Consider the following 22531-nt stretch of genomic DNA (forward strand, 5'->3'; position numbering starts at 1 on the left):
ACTTAGCTACTTTTTGTGATTGTTATTCGGATCTGTTCTCCCTTTCTCCCCAAACCGAAGGATCCTTATAAGTCATCAACACTGACATGCCTCATGAAACTATTCACCAATATATGTCAATTTGCATTTAAATTTCAAGTTTAAGCCTTCTCACTCAGAGGCGTGTGTCTGCGTGGCACTACAAAACCATGCAGATAAGTTCCACTAGAAATATACTTATAGAAACTTTAATGCACATAAGGAGTGATTGCACGCCAGCACTCATTTGATTGCACATAAGTCTGCCTACATTTTAATGTCTTTTCATGCATGCTGCAGAGGTCTGTGAACATCTGTAACAACATCTGTAACAACATCAGACTGAAGGCCTTTTTTATTCTTTTTTTTGGTTAAGTAAGTCTGCGTGTAGCCGTCTTTGTTGTGTCCGCCATCCTTCACCTCTTTCCACCACACCAGGAGTTGTTGTGATAAGAGTGGCCTACCCATGCAGTTTGCCGTTTCACCAGGCTGTAAGATTGGCACTAAAAATAGCCAGTTTGAGCTGCTGCATCGGTTTCTATGACGATTCTCGCCATGTCATAATCCACGTTTGCATTCTACAACTGTGCGCCGCTGTTCCATTGGTCTACACCATGGTTACTGTCGAGAGGTAAATTTAGTATGTTCATGTTTTTTTAAGGCACATACAGAGAGAGGGGGAGAAAAAGGAGAGGGACTGACATGAAGGGAGAGGAAAGAGGGATTTGGCTTGAAAAACAAGAGGAATGTTCTAGTCATCCTAACACACATTGCTATCACCCCGGGGGAACTGACCCAGCCGAGCTTATCCTGCACTGCACGGGGTGAACAGGCATACACAAACTCACAAACATGCGCTGATGCTCGAGCTGTCACATAAGCTCACATCCTCTTTTGTGCTCTGCAGTTCAGCCTCTCTCTTCTCTCTCCCTTGCGCTCGCTGTCTCTCGTCCTCCTCTGTCACTGTGTCACACACAGACAGACACCTAAAGAAACACAGTCATCACAATCATGCAAATCCCCTCATAAGTGCTGTGCAGGGTGAGTTATAGGAAACGTCACTTGTCACCGCTGCGTTCTCTCAGTCCAGTGTTTTCTAACCTCCCTTCCCGCCACAGAGGGAGCGCGTGCCGCGGCTGCGCGTGATGAAAGTGATAGTAGAGAACAGGAGAGATGGTAAACTTTTCTTAAAACGAGGGATGCTTTTTTGCCACTTTATTCCTGAGAAACAAAGAATTTTACGAATTTGCTTTATTATTAAAATTAATGAACAAGTCTTGCTCACACAGAGACTTGACATGGGGAGTATGGCCAGACTATATTAATAGTTGTATATGTTGTGCTTTATGTTGCTTTCTTATCATAAGCCTGAGAGAATGACTTTAGCACGGAATAATCTCCTTATTCGTACTTTGTTCAGCCACTACTAACCATCTAGTTTCCTGACTCCTGCTTCCCTACCGGCAGGCTGACCGAGTCGCTATTGTGCTGGTCCTTGATGTCATTCACCTGCCTTTCAAGAACGTTTCTCGCCCCCCCCTCCACTGCTATGGACTGCAGCCGGTGATAATAATCGAGGTCACAGCAGACCTCCAGGGCAGAGCAAGAACTGCTCCTGAGCTGTGCAGTGAAATGGAGAGTCATTCTAAACTGTTGCAGCTGGTAAAAGTGGTTCACATGCTACTATGCTGAGCTCAAGCAGGCTGCAAAGCAGGACAAATGCCTACATGCAAGGCAGTTTTTCTTTCCCACTGTCGCCAGGTGTTAGCTCATAGGGGGGGTCATCTGATTGTTATTGTAGGGTCTCACAGTGTAAGGTGGCGGCAACTGTTGTTATGATTTGTCACTGTATAAATAAACCTGAACTGAGTTAATTCTCTGGGTAAAACTGTTTTAAAGTCCATCAAACTGTCAGTTTTGCTGCTTCATGGTCTTAAAAGAATTTTAAATCCTTAGCTGACATATACAAACCCGTTTGTAATGAACATGTAAAAAGCTAAGAATCTGGGTCCAGCTCATGGTAGCCAGGAAGTAACTTTAGGCACACGTGAACGTTGGGTGAAGCTAAAATCCCCCTTTTAATTCTGCCATGGGAGCATTCATGCTTTAATCATACCAATTATTGCTAACCCTCTAGTCAAACCATGACAGTATTAACAGGGCAAATTACACACGCTGATAGACTGTGTGGTTGTTCATCTGCTGCTGTGTATTTTGTAGCTTGCAGAACTGAATGTAACAAATGGGTTACATTCTGTTTAAATGTTTTACAGGTTTTTATACTACGCTGGGGTTAATCTGCCCGTGCACAGAGAATTAACTGACATTTTAAAATCAGGTTTTAAAAAGGTTTTACGTCTTAGATTCATTGTGTCATTGTGTTAACATATACCTGTTTGTTTAGATCTTGTCCCTTTTTAAAACTGCTTTCTTGCATTGTGCCTTATTTTATGGGACCACGCTCTTCTCTCTTTGATGTCCAGCGGATACGCCCATTGAGGAGTTTACTCCCACACCTGCCTTTCCAGCCCTGCAGTACCTGGAGTCTGTGGATGAGGGAGGAGTGGCATGGCAAGCAGGACTTAGGACGGGGGACTTCCTCATCGAAGTAAGAGCTGCTGCAATTATTAAATCATTTTGCTGTTCCTGCGTATGCAATTCGGTGACCGAGCGTTGGTCAGACACATTAACGGAGCTGAAGTTTCTGGACGAGTTTTGCTTAGTAACACGGGTTGAAAATGTTGGTTTTGTTGTGTGGTTTTTGGTGCATTTTACCTCAGTGCTCCTGGTTGTCATGTTGGCAGTGGGACATGCTACCCTTCTTATAAAAGGGTTTGCGTACACTCAGAGCTCGCTGTGTTTATGTGTGAATAAGCAAAGTGTGTACAGCATGTGCTGCATTCATCTTTTTGTCCCCTCATTTGACTGGGCTTATTCAGCAAACTCTTCTGAAAGAAAATTTGGCTTGATCGTGCAGACGTTTTCAATAAGACCTCACTCTGTTTGAAAGTGTTTGGGAGCCACTTCACTGTGAAATCATCAGTTTGCATGCAATTAGACCGACAGCTGACTCCTGCCACTTTTGATTGGTATGGTGACTTATGGAGTGAAACATTTTGTCGTCTGGTGAGTGTAGACATTGTCATGGGATTAACAGAGCACTGAGTGAGTCTTAAGGCCTGTCCTTCCTGTTTAGTGCCACTGAGCCACGCCTGAATAGTTGACACGGGACTGATGCTAGCATGTGAATCCACAGCATGTTTGCTTTGTGCAATCCTTGATGAAATATAAAATATACAGACAACATTAACTGCATGTATCAGTTTAGAAAGTGTTGCTTGAAGCAGCCAGCACAGACATTCATGTGTTGGGTCTTTTTTGTTGGGATTTGTTTGGAAACAATATTTTGAATTGTTACACTGTTTAAGTGTTTTCTCCCTTGTCTGTGGTGCAAGTCAGCAGCTGTACGATGCATCATTATATTCCTGCACTTGGGGTTGTACCAGATGCAGAGGGTCACTGAGAGTATATTTGGCCTGATTAAGAGCCTGGTGCATGATGTATAACATGAAACAGTATCTGTTTGTCCTCCATAAGGTGTGATATTACTGCGAGTTGTCAGAGCATTTTTCACCAACTTTAAAAACACCAGGTTAGCTTTGATTAGGTCTATAGTGAGAGTTGATATTTACACATGTTGCTGACTGGATTGCCTGTCCCAGAACTGTATCAAGCACTCAAATATGATATGGAAATGCATTTCATTTGATTTGACTTCCAGTACAGGGTTAGGCTTTTTCTTCCACCACCCTCAACACACCAGACATTTATGTCCCTTTAAGAAATATTCCTGTCTTTGGTTGAAAAGTGAAATGTGGTGGTTTTAGGGCATAACAGAGAGATGAATTCAACCCAATTTCAACCATTCACCAGAATCCCACTGAGCAATTTTCCATGTAACAAAAAACAAACAAAAATTTTTAACTTCAATTATGAAAATCCAGCAGATCCTGTTATTGTTTTAAAAATGCTACATGCTACAATTTGTTGATGCTGTTCGAGCTGTAGCCTCTGTTTCCTGTTCTAGCTGAAAGGATTGGGACCTGGTGTGGTCTTTTTTTTTGCTTTAAGCTTCAATGTGTTGTGTGTTCAGGGATGCACGTCTGAATACTTTAGTTGTAACGAGGTTTTATTTGAATTACCGGCACCTTCCTTTTAGCTCAAAGAAGTCAGGCTGTTCTCCTCTGCCATCTCTGTACACTGTGTAAACCATAAAGATGGTTATGTGGGAAAATACCAGTAACTCAGTAGTTTCTGAAATATTCAGACCAGCCCATCTGACTCCAGTAACCTTGACATGTTCAAAGTCACTTAAATCTCATTTCCTCCCTGTTTTGGTGCTCAGTTTGAACTTCAGCAAGTTGACTTGACCATGTCTAGATCCATAAACACATACATTGCTCCCATGTGATTGGTCCATTTCATATTTGGGTAATGAGCAGGTGAACAGGTGTGGCTACTGAAGCAGTCGGTAAATGTATTTTAGCAAAACAATTATTTGATCCCTGCTGTATTTGTAGATTTGCTCGTTAGCAGAGAAATTAAAACCAGCTTCATTTTAATGGCGAGTGGCAGAATATCAAAATACAAACAAACAAAAGAAACATGAAGGTTATAACATGATTTGCAAGTCACTGAGTAAAATATTTTGTCTCAAGCAAAACATGACTTAGTACTTGGTGGAGAAAACCTTGTTGGTGCGCACAGATGTAAGAAGTTTCTTGTAGTAAGCAGAAAAACAGCCCCAAAGCATGATGTTTCCACCTCCACACGTGACTGTGGGGATGGTGTTTTTTTATGCCAAAGAAGTCGATTTTGGTTTCATTTGACCACCTGACCTCAGGTCATTGGTTTAATATGGACCCAATGAAGAGAAGCCAGTTTAGGAGAATATGCTCTCTCTCTCTCAGTCCTTTAATTAAAGCATTCAGGGAGTTTTTACGACATCCTGATAATAACGAATTACCACAATCGAGCCTAGAAGTAATAAATGCATGAACTAGTTTTTCAGCATCACTCAGTGACAGGATGCTTCTCATTTAAGAGATACTGCTCAAATGAAAGAAAGCAGTCCTACTTATTTGTTTAATATGTGCGTTGAAGGACATGTCCTGGTCAGAAAGGACTCCAAGATTCCTCACAGTGTTACAGAAGGTCAAAGTCAAGCCTGAAAATTAGAGGTCATTGTGGTCTTTATACCTTTAAGACATTCCTGCCTAATTGGTGTGTGTTATCTGGCTTCATGGACAGATAGAGCTGGGTGTCATCAGCAGTGAAAATGTATACTATGCCTTCTAATGATGCTGCCTAAGGGAAGCATGTATAATGTAAACAGAATTGGTCCTAGCACTGAACCCTGTGGAACTCCATAATTAACCTCAGTGTGTGAAGAGGACTCTCCATTTACATGCACAAACTGGAGTCTATTAGATAGATATGATACAAACCACTGCAGTGCAGTACCTGTAATACCTACAGCATGTTCTAACGCTCTAATAGGATATTATGGTCGACAGTATCGAACGCTGCACTGAGGTCTAGCAGGACAAGCACAGAGATGAGTCCACTGTCAGAGGCCATAAGAAGATCATTTGTAACCTTCACTAAAGCTGTTTCTGTGCTGTGATGAGCTCTGAAACCTGACTGAAACTCTTCAAATAAGCCTCTGCAGATGATCTGTTAGCTGTTTGACAACTACTCTTTCAAGGATGTTTGATATGAAAGGAAGGTTGGAGATTGGCCTATAATTAGCTAAGACTGCTGGGTGAAGACATGGCTTTTTAAGTACAGTTTTAACTACTTCCAGCTTTTTGCTGATGGTCTTGTAGCCTATTCCAGCCTGATGCAGGTCTACAGGTGGTTGAGAGATTGGAATGGAAGAAATTGCAACTGTGGATAGCTGTGCTTTATACGCATAACAAGTGGAAAACAGGAGTGTATGTAATTGATAAACTGATTAATTTCGTTGTGAGAAAACTTAGATCTATTTCCACCACTCAAACACGCTGTCAGAAAATCATGGCATGCAGTAATTTGTGCTGTTTGTGCTAATAACTGTAAAGTTGTAAAATTAAATTGGTGAACATCGTGCTGAGACACGCTAGCATGTCGTAATGCATGTTGCACATCTGTGTTGTGTATTAACAGCTGAGAGGAGCTCTGTTGTTACAGTTCACAACAGTAAAGACAGATGAGGATGAAGAAAAGAGAGCAGAGATGCCTCCAACTGACTTCTGACCAACAATAGTAACTGTGACTGCTGTTTGGAAGTTTTTCACTTAAAAAAAATAAGATTGATTTTGCTTCATGTCCGATTGTGCAGCTTTAATGTTCTGGCTCAGGAGTATCGGACACACAGAGCTACAGGGAACCAAGTGAGCCAAAGGTAAATGTTACTCGAGGCTGACAGGTGTTTTTACCTGTAGGAGAAATAATTTGAAGAAGAATTTGAAGAATGCATCACACTGGACATTGTCTTAAAGCCAGATTTGACAGCTCTGCTTCTCTGGAAACATTAATACTGATGAAAGACATGTTGAGTAGCAGTTTGCTAAGGACTGACTGCAAAATATTGTGTTTTTAATAATACAACTAAAGATTAGGTCAGTTTTTGTTTTGGATGTGTGCAGTTATATTTTATATATATATATATTTGTAACAAGGTTTGTTGTTGTGGCTGTAATTTGTGATGATTGATAACTTCGACCCCGCTGTTTGATTTGCTGCCTAGTAACAGATGTTAAACTGTTGCTGAGTGAATTCAATGAAAGTGGTAAAATGTCATCGATTGGTTGATTTGTTTTGTACCTGACAGATTTAGTTGAAACATTTTCAGAGAAATCTAAGATCAGGAGTCTCCGTCTCACTTTACTCATCTTGGTTTCTGTGTAGTCTGCACAAATGACACTGTGTTGTGTAAGCAGCTGCAGTATCTGATCTCTTGGGGTTATCATCCACTAGTAAGGATTTGTGTTCATCAAAATGACTTGGAATAATCTTTAGTGCTGCTGGGTGTTTCACTAATGTGAGCAAGGCTCCTCACCGAAATGCTTCAGAGTCATTATGGATTTCTGACATACTAGTGCAAATCTCATACTCTGAATACTACTGTAGGAATCTCATCTTGTACGTATCACAAATCACATCAGAGTGGCACATCTTCTATTTTGAGCGAGCTTTTTTTATTCTGTTCTTTTACGAATCCATAACGGCCGTGTGTCTGTAAGCAGCACTGCACTGGGGATTGCTTTATTCTGCCTTTCTGCTAAATGGAGCATCAAATGAAGAGAGCAGACTCTCTGTGTCTGAAGCTCAATGTGACTTCAGCTCAGTCTCCACTTGTCTGTTATTAATTTTATCTCCAAATGTTCTTGCGACCTCTTTAATCATCTCATCAGTCTGTTTCAGAAGGTCCAAAGTCAAAGCTGCCGACGTGTCAGCAGCATCAGTGTCTTTACAAAATGCGTCAGCGGGCTTGAAAATGTTTGACACGTTCACAGCTGTACAGCCTCTAGCTAGTTAGCCAACCACAGCTCATATTCTATAATGAGCGTGTGCAGAATATTACTGCACTGATTCCAGTCACTGTTTTACTGTTTTGCTGTTTTAGTGTAGCACTGCCATCTCCAACCCACAGCCCTTAAATCATGTTTATTTGCACAACGAAGCACACAACTGTCTTATTCCCAGAAACATATTTCACAAAATTCATGCTGGTTCATGTTTGCTACTGTGTTGCATCCTTTTAAGAACACTGTGTTTGGGAGTTCAGAGGAAAGTTGATGATGTTCTGACAGATAGATATTATCCCAATCTTTCTTGATTGCTCAGCAGTTTGAAGTCTCCCATTTTCATATGTTTTGTTTCATAATGACAATTTAGTACAGAGGCATGCTCTTAATATGCGAAGAATGTTGTGTGGTGCTGAAATATACTTTATAAATAAAGCCATTTCCCAAAAAGGGGGTGATGCTGTTGTTAAAATAAACTGGGATATATGTGATTAAAAGCTAACAGCAAATGGGCTGTCTTGTAGCAGTTATGACATAGTGGTGATGCAGTTACCATGGTAGCCTGTTGGCTGTTGTATCTAATCCCATTACAGTCCCAACAGATGACCAGCAATATTGAGCTGCTAAACAGATTTCCAGTGAAGGGATGTCTCTGGCATGTTTGCCTGACAGGTGAACTCTCCATGCTCACATTTCTGCTACATGTGAGGGAGGAAAGTCATGAAGCATTGGGGCTGTGAAACCACTTTTCTGTCTTTAAACACATTTTTAGTGGAATTCTCTCGAGGATGGTGCATGTTGATTTTAAATTCATGGGTTGAATGACAGTAGCAGTGACTCAGAGGCATGCAAAGATGGAAAAACAGAGGAATGTGTTAAAGTAGTAACAACAGGCTTTTGCATGTGGACACTGGGCTGATGCCTTTTTTATTATCCTGCAATTTATTTTCCAAATACCTGGCCATTGCTTTCAATGCTAAATTCAATTCTTGTTTACGCAAGAATGCACAAGTGTGCTGTTTCTGTCTCCACATTAGCAGAATGCATATCCTCTTGTAGGCATGATTTAAGGCTTGGCTGAGCATCAATCTTTTATTGCCGTTAGCAGCCTGGCATGATGATGCTTGCGTGCATTTTGTGCACTTGTACACAAACACTCAAGTCATCTGTCTAAATGTGTTTAAGTGGGTGCTTGTCGTAGTCCCCATCAATAACTGCGATGCTTCGGCTGTCTGCACTTCCTGTCAGTGCAGCTAGTTGACTTTGTCTGAGTGAGAGAGAGAAAATGAGGGAAACCTTCATTCAAAGCAAAGGAAGGTGAGGGATGTTTGCTGCAATTAAGGGCAGATTTACTAATAGTTTGCACCAGTGCAGAACCCTGTTCTACTGTTACAAAGAACAAAGTCTGGATTTTCTAAAGCACTATAGTGCATATGTATTTGTAGGAGTTGCTCGTTCCGTACTCAGGGCAAGCAGGGCATTTGTTTTGGGAATAGTATTCCTGCTTTTTGCAGATGACTTGGTTCTGTTGACTTCAAGAAAACATAGTCTTCAACAGCAAGCTGATGTTTGAAGTTTTCCAGTTATACGACAAGTTGCGAGGATGAGAGCCTGAAGCCATGGTTGCTGGAAAATGGTAGATTGCTCTTTCTGGTTTTGGGAGAGTCATTGCCACAAGTGAAGGAGTTAGGTACCGGACCAGTAACAAAACACAAGCATGCAGACATCTGTATGGACTCTCCCACTTGCTCCCTGTCCGGTAATGTGGATGGAAATGGAAAAGCTCTTAGAAATAGAATGACAAGCCCAGTCATCCAGAGGGAGTTGGGAGCTGGGAGGAGACTCCTTCTGTAGGAAAGGAGCCAGGCAAAAGGCATCTGATCAGGGCGCCTCCTGCTGAAGATTTTCTGGGGATGCTCAGCTGGGAGGAGACCCCACGTCAGGCCAGAAACTTGCTCAAGAGATTACATATCTCTTGTGGCCAGAGTAGTACCTCAGGATTCTCCATGAGGAGGATCAGCTGACCCTGAATCCTCCCGTAGTTATGCTGCAATACAGTGGCTTGCAAAAGTATTCGGCCCCCTTGAACTTTCCCACATTTTGTCACATTACAGCCACAAACATGAATCAACTTTATTGGAATTCCAGGTGAAAGACCAACACAAAGTGGTGCACACGTGAGAAGTGGAACAAAATCATACATGATTCCAAACATTTTTTACAAATAAATAACTGCAAAGTGGGGTGTGCGTAATTATTCAGCCCCCTGAGTCAATACTTTGTAGAACCACCTTTTGCTGCAGTTACAGCTGCCAGTCTTTAAGGGTCTGTCTCTACCAGCTTTGCACATCTACAGACTGAATCTTTGCCCATTCTTCTTTGCAAAACAGCTCCAGCTCAGTCAGATTAGATGCACAGCGTTTGTGAACAGCAGTTTTCAGATCTTGCCACAGATTCTCGATTGGATTTAGATCTGGACTTTGACTGGGCCATTCTAACACATGGATATGTTTTGTTTTAAACCATCCCATTGTTTCCTGGCTTTATGTTTAGGGTCGTTGTCCTGCTGGAAGGTGAACCTCCGCCCCAGTCTCAAGTCTTTTGCAGACTCCAAGAGGTTTTCTTCCAAGATCGCCCTGTATTTGGCTCCATCCATCTTCCCATCAACTCTGACCAGCTTCCCTGTCCCTGCTGAAGAGAAGCCCCCCCAGAGCATGATGCTGCCACCATTATATTTGACAGTGGGGATGGTGTGTTCAGAGTGATGTGCAGTGTTAGTTTTCTGCCACACATAGCGTTTTGCATTTTGGTCTCATCTGACCAGAGCACCTTCCACATGTTTGCTGTGTCCCCACATGGCTTGTGGCAAACTGCAAACTGGACTTCTTATGGTTTTCTGTTAACAATGGCTCTCTTCTTGCCACTCTTCCATAAAGGCCAACGTTGTGCAGTCGTGCACTGCACAACGTTGGCCTAATAGTTGTCCTATGGACAGATTCCCCCACCTGAGCTGTAGATCTCTGCAGCTCGTCCAGAGTCACCATGGGCCTCTTGGCTGCATTTCTGATCAGCGCTCTCCTTGTTCGGCCTGTGAGTTTAGGTGGACGGTCTTGTCTTGGTAGGTTTACAGTTGTGCCATACTCCTTCCATTTCTGAATGATGGCTTGAACAGTGCTCCGTGGGATGTTCAAGGCTTGGGAAATCTTTTTTTAGCCTAAGCCTGCTTTAAATTTCTCAGTAACTTTATGCCTGACCTGTCTGGTGTGTTCTTTGGACTTCATGGTGTTGTTGCTCCCAATATTCTCTTAGACAACCTCTGAGGCGTCACAGAGCAGCTGTATCTGTACTGACATTAGATTACACACAGGTGCACTCTGTTTAGTCATTAGCACTCATCAGGCAACGTCTATGTGCAACTGACTGCACTCAGACCAAAGGGGCTGAATAATTACGCACACCCCACTTTGCAGTTATTTATTTGTAAAAATTGTTTGGAATCATGAATGATTTTGGTTCTACTTCTCACGTGTGCACCACTTTGTGTTGGTCTTTCACGTGGAATTCCAATAAAATTGATTCATGTTTGTGGCTGTAATGTGACAAAATGTTCGAGAAGCAAAGGTTCGAGAAACAGTGAATATATCCTGTGAGTGTCCATTTTAAAAATCTTTGCTTCAGCCTTCAGAGCTAACTATATAGGGGTGAACATAGGCTACATAAACTAAAAACAGGAAATTGGGGGAAGCTCTTTTTTTTATAGAGCAGCAAACAACTTTTCCATGATAACTGATCTTCTGAATCTGTGAGTTGCCATTTCCTCTTCAGCTTAAGAGTTATCTGCTTTAAGGTGCGCGTTTGAGAGTTATACCAGGGAGACAAGTACTTCTGAACTGAGGCTTTCTTTTTCACAGTAGGTACAGTATCCAGATTTAAGAAGTCAAATTATTAACAAGATAAATATGGCAAATAGAACAAGTAATGAGGGATAATTATGTGAGAATGGCCAGGATGCTCTTGGGCGTTACAGCTGAACTGTCCTTGAAAGTAAGTTTCTCACAGATTTACAGAGCACTTCCCCATGAATGTTAACAATATCAACAAAAATGCTCCTGGTCATGAACCTGACCTAATACCTTCAGACCAGGCTTAAATGTGATGCACAAAGCCTGCTGCTTAGTCTCTGGGTCTTGTCATCATTTCTGATGCTTCATGTGACTTTTGGGTCAGTTTGAATACGTTGACATTTCCTGTCCTCAACCTTAAGGTGTATGATGAAATTGATGGTTGGCAAGTAGACAAAGCAGGATCTCGAGGGAGCATTCGAAGCCTAATGGAGGTTTTTGGAGCCATACGTGTGCTACAGCGGACGTTTACTGTGAAATACGTACCAGCCAAAGTTTTGTTATCACAAAACTTTAGGTTGTACATTGAAGTTTAGCCATGAGATGCATTTGTCTTCTTAAACTGAAACTATCAAAAACTGACAGAGTTTGTTGGATTTAAATAGGATTTAAATTCTAAGTGCATTTCCTAATTACCTAATGCTGAGTTGATGATCTGTGGAAGCACATTTCAAAAAAGAGGGAAAGTGTATGATTAAAGAATTTAACTTGTTTTTCTAGTCTTTCAAACAGTTTAGGACTTTGTAGTAATGATGATGATATTTCCTAATGACTATCATCGTATTTTATGGGAACATTCAGTTTCAAGTGTCTTCTCTTCTGGTCAGAAAATCTCCGTCACAACGTTCTTTTTTTTTTAATAAAAATCCACGACACAGCTTGAGAGTTTTTTACTCCATTTGCTCACTTCAAGCCACCCAGTGTGGGGAAGTGGTGAAGGAAGTGACCCAGCTCTCTTGTTCAAACCATCCTGTCTGCAGCATAAGTAGAAAAGTACACTCTCTGTTGAACAGATGTTTTGTGCAGTGTCAAGCATATATATCAGAATTTTTTCTATCTAAAAATTTGTATTATTATTGGCCACAGTGTGGCTCTAGTATACTTGTATTAGTTTGCTACTACATGATACAGTGAGCTTTAAATGGTAGTTTTTGATGTTGGCAATTCATTCGTGGACAGTAATTTATCAAAGAAAAGTATTTTTTGGAGACGTGTAATAAATTATTGGGAATTTTCACATGTATATATGAAATAGACACATTAAAGACTTTCTTACATAATTTATGTAAAGTTCTCTCCACCCTGTAGATTTCTGCCTTCTGTTTGTTCCTCTGTGTCAGTAATTGTGTGTATACAGTGGAGGTAAATTAAGTAAAGTATTTATAAGCTTATATAAGACACAACTCTGAGCCAAGGGAAGGTCTGTATGACCAGCGTAACATGCAAATGCATGTGACTTCCTGTACCTCCAGGTGTGTGTGTGTGTGCGTGCACACTTGTCCTGTCAGAGCCCTGCCTCTGCATCTCAGAGGACTGCAGCACAGCACACAACTGTCAGTTGTTCAGTGAACTAGCACAGGCAGTCCTCACCATTTCTTCCTCTTAAAAAAAGGAGGGCTTCTTCATTGCCGTGCAGCAGGCATTCTTACTGAGTTTATCTTGAATAGAAATCTCATAACCCAGCTACCCTTGCAGAGGCTTTGGTTTCTGGAAAATCAAAGCTTGGTTGTTTATGTTTCCAGGGATAACATTAAAGTACATGAAGTATAACCTGATTCACAGCAGCAGAGATTCGAGTGTTCGTCCCTGTTAGAGAAAACAATATTAAGAATGTTTGTGCATTGATATTTTACAAGGTCTACTTTTACAAGTGGAATGGTCAAAAATATACAGAATTATAGAATTTTGCATTTCCTTGTAAATCAAAGTGGTAAATCAAGCAGGACCTGACGTTCAGCTGAACTGCAGTCTTGATAGATCAGCTGATCTCGGTGCCATCTTGATACTTTTCACTCATCCAACCGGACAGTTGCACATTCAGTCTGCTATTTCAGCTGCTTAAGCCTGGCCACAGTTACTGCACTTCTGCAAGCCACTTTACTACCTATAGTCAGCCCACCTCCACCCTTCATGTTGTATCTAACTTAATAGTGTATCTATTGTCTGGTGTTTTGCTGCTGCTTGCCTCACAATGGAGGCACCCTAAAAAATATAGTTTATTGCCTTCATCCATCCATTCTCTTCTAGTTATCCTTATCAGGGTCACGGTGGGGTTAAGTGGGCGGGCTGGAGCCTATTCCAGCTACCATAGGGTGAGAGGCCGGGTGCACCCTGGACAGGTCGCCAGTCAGACGTAGGGCTAATGCAGAGAGACAGAAAACCATTCACACCTATGAGCATTGTAGAATCAACAATTAACCTAACTAACTGCTTGTCGTTGGACTGTGTGAGAAAGTCAGAGTACCCAGAGAGAACCCACAAACATGGGGAGAACATGCAGACTCCACGCAGAAATACCCCGACCAGGTGGAGTGGAGTCAGACTCTGGACTAGGGCTGGGCGATATGGCCTAATATTCATATCGCGATATAATTTGAAGCATGTGCGGTAACGATATATATCACGATATATTCTTTTCTTCTGTATAACGTATTTTCCACACTATAAGGCACACTAAAACTTTAATTTTCTCAAAAATCTAGAGTGTGCCTTATGTATGAATTCTGGTTGTGCTTACTGACCTCGAACCGATTTCTGCGTGCAGAAATCTGTTAAAAAATGTTTTAGTACAACTTTATTACACTACAGCAGATGCTGCCGTAGTGAAAAGATTCGCGGAGTAATCTGGGTCCAAAACTCCGTCCATTTCAGGTCCCAAAGTCAAACGAACACTAAGAGTTAAAAACGGTCTAAATTCTTTCATCTTTAATTAAATCATCAGCGTTGCTGCTTTATCGGGTGTAACAATTAAGTTTAACATCCATGAAAACAGAATTTATTAAATTTAACGGAGTTAGAAGTTAACAAGAAGTTAGCTCGCTAGTTTACACCTAAACATTTCATACCATGTTCTGACTGAGAGATTTTTGAAACTAATTCAAACGTACAGCTCTGCTACCACTTCCAACATAAATGAAGACAGAAAACTAAACAGCAGTGACGTTTGCAGGGTTACTGAAGTTGGACTACCTGGCATATAATGTTGTGCTACGTGATTGCTATCGACACAGCTATGTTAGCATAACATTAGCACAGTGAAGCTGGAGGATGAACGCCAACTTTTTTTCCGCTCGATAAAAGTTTTTTGGGTTTTTTTTGTGTCCTGTTTGGATCTTTAGCCATCAGAATTGTTGTCTTAAGGCCAAGAAAGATGCCAAGCGGATTTATTTTACCAAGTGGATCATCATGGCCTTGCCAGCAGGCCCGGCCCTAACCAATCTGGCGCCCTAGGCAAGATTTTAGGTGGCGCCCCCCTACATCGGCAGTGTAGTGTATGTACTCACAAGAAACCGAATAGCTTTGTCTTTGACCTTTTTTTTTTTTACTTAAAGAAAGCAAATTCACAATCAGAATAATTAACAAGATAAAAAAATATATGAATAAATAAATGAATACAAAAAAATAAAAAATTAATATATGAAATACAATAAATTTTACATACATAAACACAATAAAACGTGTCAACAAGTTGGATAAAATAAATTAAAAATACAATGTAAATAAGGCACTGCACAAAACAAGATATTAAATAAACCAGTATGACTTTAACAACTATATTACAAAAAAGGGGATCCTACAGAGTTCTCTAGTTGTGCTTTTTAATACTGCATTAACTAGAATGACTTACAAATTACTGTACACCACCCCCTCATCAACCTCACATCACCTGCTACAGCCTTACTCTCCTAGTCTTTCTTGCAGCAAAGTCATCTACAACATCATCATATGACAACTGATTTGAGACCACATGATTTATGCTTATGATGGAAAGTCCACTGAGACGTTCTTGCATCATAGTAGATCTCAGGTAAGTTTTAATGAGTTTGAGCTTAGAGAAGCTTCTTTCAGCAGCAGCCACTGTAACAGGAAGAGTGGCAAAGATTCTCAGAGCAACCCACATGTTGGGGTAAATTTCTGCCAGCTTCTTCTCATGCAGGAAGGTCAAGAGTTCCATGTTTGTCATGTTCTTTGATGGCAATGGTGGGAAATTCTGCATTTCCATTGCAAGTTCTGTGCCATTAATGTCCGGCTGGCTGTCATGGGTCAGAGTAGTACTCAGTGTTTGGCACTGCTGTAGCAGCTCTTCTTTTTGTAAGTTGTGGAAATTGAGGAGTACTCCAAACTTGTCATTCACCTCTCCAAGGTTCTGAAATCTCTCATCAAGTGAAGAGATGGCTGTATCCACTACCACATTAAAAAATGTGGTTTCCATTTTTTTAAGTGCATCTTGTATGGGCTCATCTGGAGACTCATAACCGAAGTGCCTTTTGGTGGTTCTCAATCGCTTTTGTTTGAGTTCAGCCTCCACATTCATTTCTTCACACATCTCCTTTGCCGTTGTCTGTGCATCAGAAAATCCAGTGTTTCTGTAGCTGGTGAGGGAATCTTTGGTTTTCTTCAGCAAGTCGACAGCCACATCTAGCTGCATGGAGGGCGACTGCACCGCTTGATGCTGCTGAGGTGGAGGCAACAGGAAGGCCGCTTGATGCTGCTGCATCATGGCTGGGTTGTGCTGCTGATGCTGCATCACTGGTGGGTTGTGCTGCTGAAGTGGAGGCAGCAGCGGTAGATGTGGTAGATGGCCCAGGGGTGGGATTAAGAAACTTCAACAGTGCATCTGAAGAGAGGAGTATGTGACACCACTGAGTATTAAAGTCTAATAATAGAAACATATGATTCCAGGAATAAAATGAAATGATATAATATAAATGAAAAACCAAAGAGATATATGTATGATGTTAACTGATATGCAAATTAGATTAGATTCAATTTATTGTCATCATTACAGTGAAATGCTGAATAGCAGAATGCAAAGTAACAGTATAATATCATATGAGAATGTTATGTTATGATTATCTTTGACCGAATCACAGCAGTGCTCATATTAAAAAACAGCATTCCCTCTCATGTGATATTGCTTAATTAACATTAATGATGTGCACTTTAACAACTAGGCTTACAACTATAATATATACAGGGGTGGAAAAGTGACTATTACCTGCAGGGTAAACGTTAGCTAACCAGAAGGCAATAACAATGTAAACAAAAAACACCTGCTTAAAAGATGAATACAAATGAGGAATGGTGGGAAAGGTGGGAGTACTGTAATTATTTATTTTCCATAACAATTTAGCCCCCTCCACAATATTAACTGACGTTAAAACAGTTAACTAGCTATTTATTGATTAGCAGTGTTGGGGAGTAACGGAATACATGTACCGCCGTTACGTATTTAAAATACAAAATATGAGTAACTATATTCCGTTACAGTTACCGTTTAAAAAGGTGGTATTCAGAATACAGTTACTTTGTTGAAATAAATGGATTACACTGCGGTACTTTCCTGTTTCATTTTGTCGCGGGTCAGGACTGTTTGGGTTTTGTTTGACAGCTACGTTCTGTTGTTCCAGGCGGCAGCGTTACGGTTGCCATGGTTACAGGGCGACGCTCTCTCTCTCTCTCTGCGACTGTGTGTTTCCTGGGTGAGAGAGCGCCTTTTCGTTGTTGTTGTTGTTGTGCTAAGCTAACAGGCAGAATGCTACAAGCATAGCTCTAAAGAATGTAGCATCATGGGCAGTGTAGTCCGTGCTGCAGGGAGAATGGACTGCCATACACGTTATGTGTCTGTGAGCGCGAGGAGGGAGAAAAAGGGGAGTGGAAAGGTACGAGTTGTCATCGAGGAAAAACGGGAGCTGGAAGCATGTAAATATAATAATAACCAGAGGTGGAAAGAGTACTCAAAATTTGTACTCAAGTACAAGTACTGTTACACTGGTTAAATTGTACTCAATTACAAGTAAAAGTACTGGTGTTAAAAAAATACTTGAGTAAAAGTACAAAGTACTGTTCTCAAAAACTACTCAGAGTATTAATTACTTTTTAACAGACTGATGTTTTATTCTGTTGTCAATAGCAGGCATTCAACTCGATTCACCAGTATAAATATTTATGTTCAAAGCACATTTTTCAGATGAACAAGGTATAGAAAGGTAACTTGTTTTGTAAATAAATGTAGATATAAAAGGAGGAATTTTGTTTGTTAAAACAATGACAAAAATGTTTCTGAACATGCGTAGAACCATTTAAACTTTTCCCCATACACTGAACAACAGGCAGGTAAGTGTCTTAAAGTCTTAGCATTTCTTTCACACTTTACTTTCTGAACCTTTTGTTCAGTTTCAGCAAGAGCTGGTTTTCTAAATTAACAGAGGCAATCCGACTTCGTTTGGCAGTGAAGAGTAGACCAGCACAGCTAAAAAGTCGTTCACACGCAGCAGAAGCAGGCAGAGCTGTGTTCAGTTTAAGAGAGAGGTTTTTGATGGCTGAGAAGGAGTGCAGCAGCTCCATGGTGTCTGTGGCACAAGCAAGATAACCATCAAGCTCAACTGCACTTTGCAGCCTTCTGGAGATTGGTCTGGAGAAGAATTCATCTTCATCAGATGACTCTCTTTGCTGATCCTCACTCTCATGCTCTGTCGTTTCAAGATGTTGTTTGATGTATGTCAAGGCTGTAATTGCAAGTAGATAACACAATTTTGTTATTTAAATTTCAGTGATTATTCCTGAACACAAATTTAAAATCGGCAAATTCTCAAAAAGGATTGTTTAGTATTCAGGACAGACCATCAATAACTTACAATGTATTAGGTGAAATACTCACTTAAGCATGTGTTCAAATGTAAAAATACACAAAAATGGGATCACATGAATCCTTACCAGCCTCTGTTACATCTGCTCTGTCAGTCCAGGAAGTCTTGAACTTGGGTAAGAGGACTGCAGCTGCAGCCAACTCTGGATCCTCCATCATCGCTCCAAAACGCTTTTGAAGGCCATTTTGCAGGGCTCTGATGAGTGGCACGCATGTCTTGCTTGATGTCTCCAGCCTGCTAAGTTTGGACAGTAGTTGTTGGATTACTGGCAGGAGCCATCCCATAAAGGAAGTGGACTCAGACTGAAGGATGTTTGAAGCTTTCACCAGTGGCTTCATGGTGGTACAGTACTCCCTTAGGAATGCAACTTCTGCAGGACTCAACCTGTAAGACACAACAACAAAACCCACCATGACTATAATAGGGATCTTCTGATTTAATATTAAGAGTCTGCTCACGTTTTTAACCATCCATTAAGGAAAATTCACAAAATTTGAAACCATATTGGTAGGTGTCCAATTTTACTCACATTTTCACCTTGAACTCCTCACAAATGCTCCTGATGGCATCTTCCCCCTTCTCATCAATGATGCGTATTATCCTTTCAATGGCAAGGTAGGTTGAATTCCATCGTGTTGCATTGGGACGAATGATCTGTAGCTCACACTTGTCCTCTACCACTTCATTAGCCAAATGAGATCGGCCAGTTTTGTTCCAAATGGCCTGGCATTTTGCAAAGGTTGCACGGGAGAGCCTCTTGTAGGTTTCATTCATGCTCTCTGCTAGGGCAGCATCAGTTGTTGCCACAAGGTTTAGCAGGTGACATGCACATCGCTGATGAGGCGGAAGTTGATACTCCAAACCAGAGTCTTCATCAAGAATTGCACTTGCCTCATGGTAGTCCCTATGGTCAGTCAGGTCAATAGTTTCTGGGTCTGCTTCATCTTCAGCTTCATCTGCATCATTTTGTGCCCCAAACATGTGGAAGGCCTTGACAAAGTTGGATCCACTATCAGTTGTGGTTCTTACAACTTTGCCTCTAATCTTGTATTGGCAATGGATATCATCAAGCGCACCAGCAAGCATGTCAAATGTGTGAGACCCTCTCAATCTTTTGCATGCTAGTGCTGCAGATCTTCTTTCCAGGGACGCTTCCTCTATCCAATGGCATGTGACTCCAAGGTAACTTTTCTGATGAGCTGACCAACAATCAGTAGTGGTAGCAACAAATTTGACTTTATCCAATGCTGCAACCAAAGTCATCTTCATGTGATCAGCAGCTTCACAGATTCTGGCACGGACAGTGGGTCTGGAGATGACTTTGGCTTGAGGTTGTAATGTGGTAACCAATTCTTTGAAAGATGGCTGTTCTACCACTGCAAATGGCTGTAGACCCTCACATATGAAATTGATGACAAGCTTGTCAACAGTTGCTTGTGGAACATGTTTGTTTGCAGCTCTCAACATCAGGTCTGGTAACTTGGCTTGTGTATTTGCTGAGAGCTTGTTTGGTGTGGCTGTGGTCTTTCGCTGTCGAGATGTTGATGCCACAGTGATATTGTACTGCTCAGTCTTCGATGGATGTTTCCTCTGTAGAGATAAATATTATCATACGTCAGGTTCATACATTACTTCATAACATCACTGTGATTAACACTAAAAGAAAACACATTTTTAAAACATTATTCAACTAGACTTGAGCTAATCTTTGATTGTTGAGCATAGTATAAAAGAGTGGTGAATTGGTCAAATTTTGCAGATATATTGCTGTATTTATTCACAAGTGTAAACCAATTTTGAACGATCATTGCAAAAAACATGAATTTCTGTATACATTCTAAGTTCTGTAATATGTATACTATCTGTAAAAAGAGTATCGACCAATGTATCAGTATCTAAAGTTTTTAACTCCTTTTTATCAGTATCACCCTAAAGTTTTCAGTATTAGTCAGGTCCTAAAAATACTAAGAGATCAAAATATGTGTATATAGCAAATCTAATTTAAGAAAAGGGATCACATACACAAAAATGCTGCCCATACAGCTAACAAATAAAACCAATCCACATTATGTTCTTTAAAAAAAGATATCATATTGGGAAACATATAACCCTACTGATTAAGAGCCATGTCACTATGATAGACCTATATCAGGCCAATGATACTGATCAACTGATCCATCAATCGGGCTCTGGTACATGTCAGCTGAGAGCTGGAAGATTAATTTGAGATGCAGCTCAGCACTGTGTTCAAGTTTGTTTGTTTTTTTGTTTGTTTGTTTTTTTAAATAGGCCAGCTGATTGTAGGCCTGTGAGTTTTAAATGACTACAAGTTTAATTTATTGTAATGACGGTGGTTATCCAAATAATAAGCTAAAACATTCCTACGAATTGTAGCTCAATTATGCATGCACACACGCACATTAGCTAATATCAGGCTAACCAATGGCGGTGACAATATCTTAGCCAAACTAGTAACCTTAACACACATGAAAAATAAGAAAGCAATATCATACACGTATAGTTGTAAAACCTCTTACCTCAATGTGTTTTTTTAGATTAGATGCTGAAGTCTTGTAAGCTGAAATGACTGTAGAGGTCAAACAAAGTTTGCACTGCATCTGGACGCTGTCTCCTTTTCTTCCTCTGTACACGAAAAATTCCTCCAGGTATGGCCACGGGCACGCGTCCTCCGTCTTTTCTACGTCGTTTTCATGGTTGACAGTGTTGTCCTCTGTCTCCATTTTGGCTTCTTTGTCTCCAAATCTTTCGTCTATAAAGTAGTTTATACTCCACCATTTAGCACCTCCAGACACCTGTGCCTGCTGCTGCAGCGGAGTTTATTCTTTGCTTACGTCTTAAATTGGCGCGGTTGCGATTGCACGGCGTTATTGGCTGCAAAAATGCAGACGAAAGGTTTGAATATTAATTCAAATAGTGGGCGTACTCAGTAGTGACTTTTGATTTTATAAGTAGCGAAGTAGATTACATGGTGTAAGTTGTACTCAAGTATGAGTAAAATTACACACTTGAAAAATTACTCGTAAAAGTACAAGTACCCAAAAAATGTACTTAATTACAGTAACGTGAGTATTTGTAATTCGTTACTTCCACCCCTGATAATAACCACTTCAGCCAAGAAGAGTGCCTGACGAGCCCAGTTGTAAGTAAGCTATTAAGACTCGACTGTACACCGTGTTCGTGTTTTCCTCCAAAAACAATAAGTTCCGTTGGAGCAGTCTTTCAGCGCCTCTCTCTGTCTCTCGCCAGAAAAGTTGACCCACACAACAAAGTAAAGCTATTTTTCGGCTACGAGCCGACAGGGACCCCGCCGTATTAGTCAGAGGTCCCTTTACTACAGTTCGGAGTCGCGGACCTTCAGTAATAGTAATAAATCACACAGCAATAGTACATTCACGTTGTTGTAAAAAGCATGATAATATGTTAAGTAATCCAAAGTATTCAGAATACGTTACTGTCATTGAGTAACGTAACGGAATACGTTACAGAATACATTTTGGGGCGTGTATTCTGTATTCTGTAACGGAATACATTTTAAAAGTAACCTTCCCAACACTGTTGATTAGCAATTAGCGAATCATGTAACATTAGCTTAATGCTAAAAATTTAGGTTACTATCACATTCAGACAAATAATTTCATGTAGGCTAACGTTACCTACCTCTGTCTTTTTCTCGTTTCTCCTCCTCTTCTTCTCTCTTTTTTCTTCCCTGGGCACCTGACAGTTTTGGCCGTTTTGACATCTTGTGTTGATTTTTTGATGTGGTGACGTCCAAAAGGAACCATGATACGGGAAGGGAGGGGGCGCACCGTGCGGGGAGGAGGGGGGGGGGGGGGCGTAATGTTGTAACAAATAATATTTCTATTAAATAAGCTTTACTTTGCATTTTAATTAACGTGGGATTATTTTTTGTATTTAGAAATAATAGTACCAACTTTTTTTTTTTTTTCAACATTTGTGGCACTGGCGTGGCGCCCCCTGATGGACGGCGCCCTTAGCATTTGCCTATACGGCCTATGCCACGGGCCGGCCCTGCCTTGCCATATTGGTCCATTTGATTGACCTTTATTATAATTATTAATTTATTTTATTTTCAGTTGCTACAAACGGGACAGACATGACTGGGGGATAGGACAGGGAGAAAGAATGAAAG

The 22531-nt window shown here is 40.8% G+C and overlaps 2 protein-coding genes across 2 annotated transcripts in view; one reads left to right on the forward strand and one right to left on the reverse strand.

Annotated features, from left to right (window-relative positions):
• shank2b (SH3 and multiple ankyrin repeat domains 2b) overlaps positions 1-22531 on the forward strand; it is a 230239-nt gene that overhangs the window by 143646 nt on the left and 64062 nt on the right. The window contains exon 15 of the mRNA XM_085462321.1: positions 2502-2626. Within this exon, the coding sequence (XP_085318447.1) occupies positions 2502-2626 (125 nt within the window). The remainder of the gene's footprint in view (positions 1-2501; positions 2627-22531) is intronic.
• Positions 17584-21259, reverse strand: LOC146719250 (zinc finger BED domain-containing protein 4-like). Its single transcript, XM_085462240.1, has 4 exons — positions 20898-21259; positions 18890-19950; positions 18428-18744; positions 17584-18219 (listed from the first exon to the last, which is right to left on the reverse strand). Exons 1-4 carry the CDS (start codon positions 21099-21101, stop codon positions 17864-17866), a joined length of 1938 nt encoding a protein of 645 aa, XP_085318366.1. The 5' UTR covers positions 21102-21259; the 3' UTR covers positions 17584-17863.

Source organism: Copadichromis virginalis, linkage group LG1 (genome assembly GCF_057382275.1).
Source record: "Copadichromis virginalis isolate Kocher_CV1m ecotype Utaka linkage group LG1, C_Virginalis_male_GT1.1, whole genome shotgun sequence".
Classification (NCBI taxonomy): domain Eukaryota; kingdom Metazoa; phylum Chordata; class Actinopteri; order Cichliformes; family Cichlidae; genus Copadichromis; species Copadichromis virginalis.

What these genes read in the sequence shown, in the direction of transcription:
- LOC146719250 (XM_085462240.1), bottom strand. Translation starts at nt 21,101, where the DNA reads ATGGAGACAGAGGACAACACTGTCAACCATGAAAACGACGTAGAAAAG. An exon ending in ATCTAAAAAAACACATTGAG is followed by an intron (nt 19,951 to 20,897) that starts GTAAGAGGTTTT and finishes TTATCTCTACAG; the next exon opens with AGGAAACATCCATCGAAGAC. An exon ending in AGCAGATGTAACAGAGGCTG is followed by an intron (nt 18,220 to 18,427) that starts GTAAGGATTCAT and finishes TTGCAATTACAG; the next exon opens with CCTTGACATACATCAAACAA.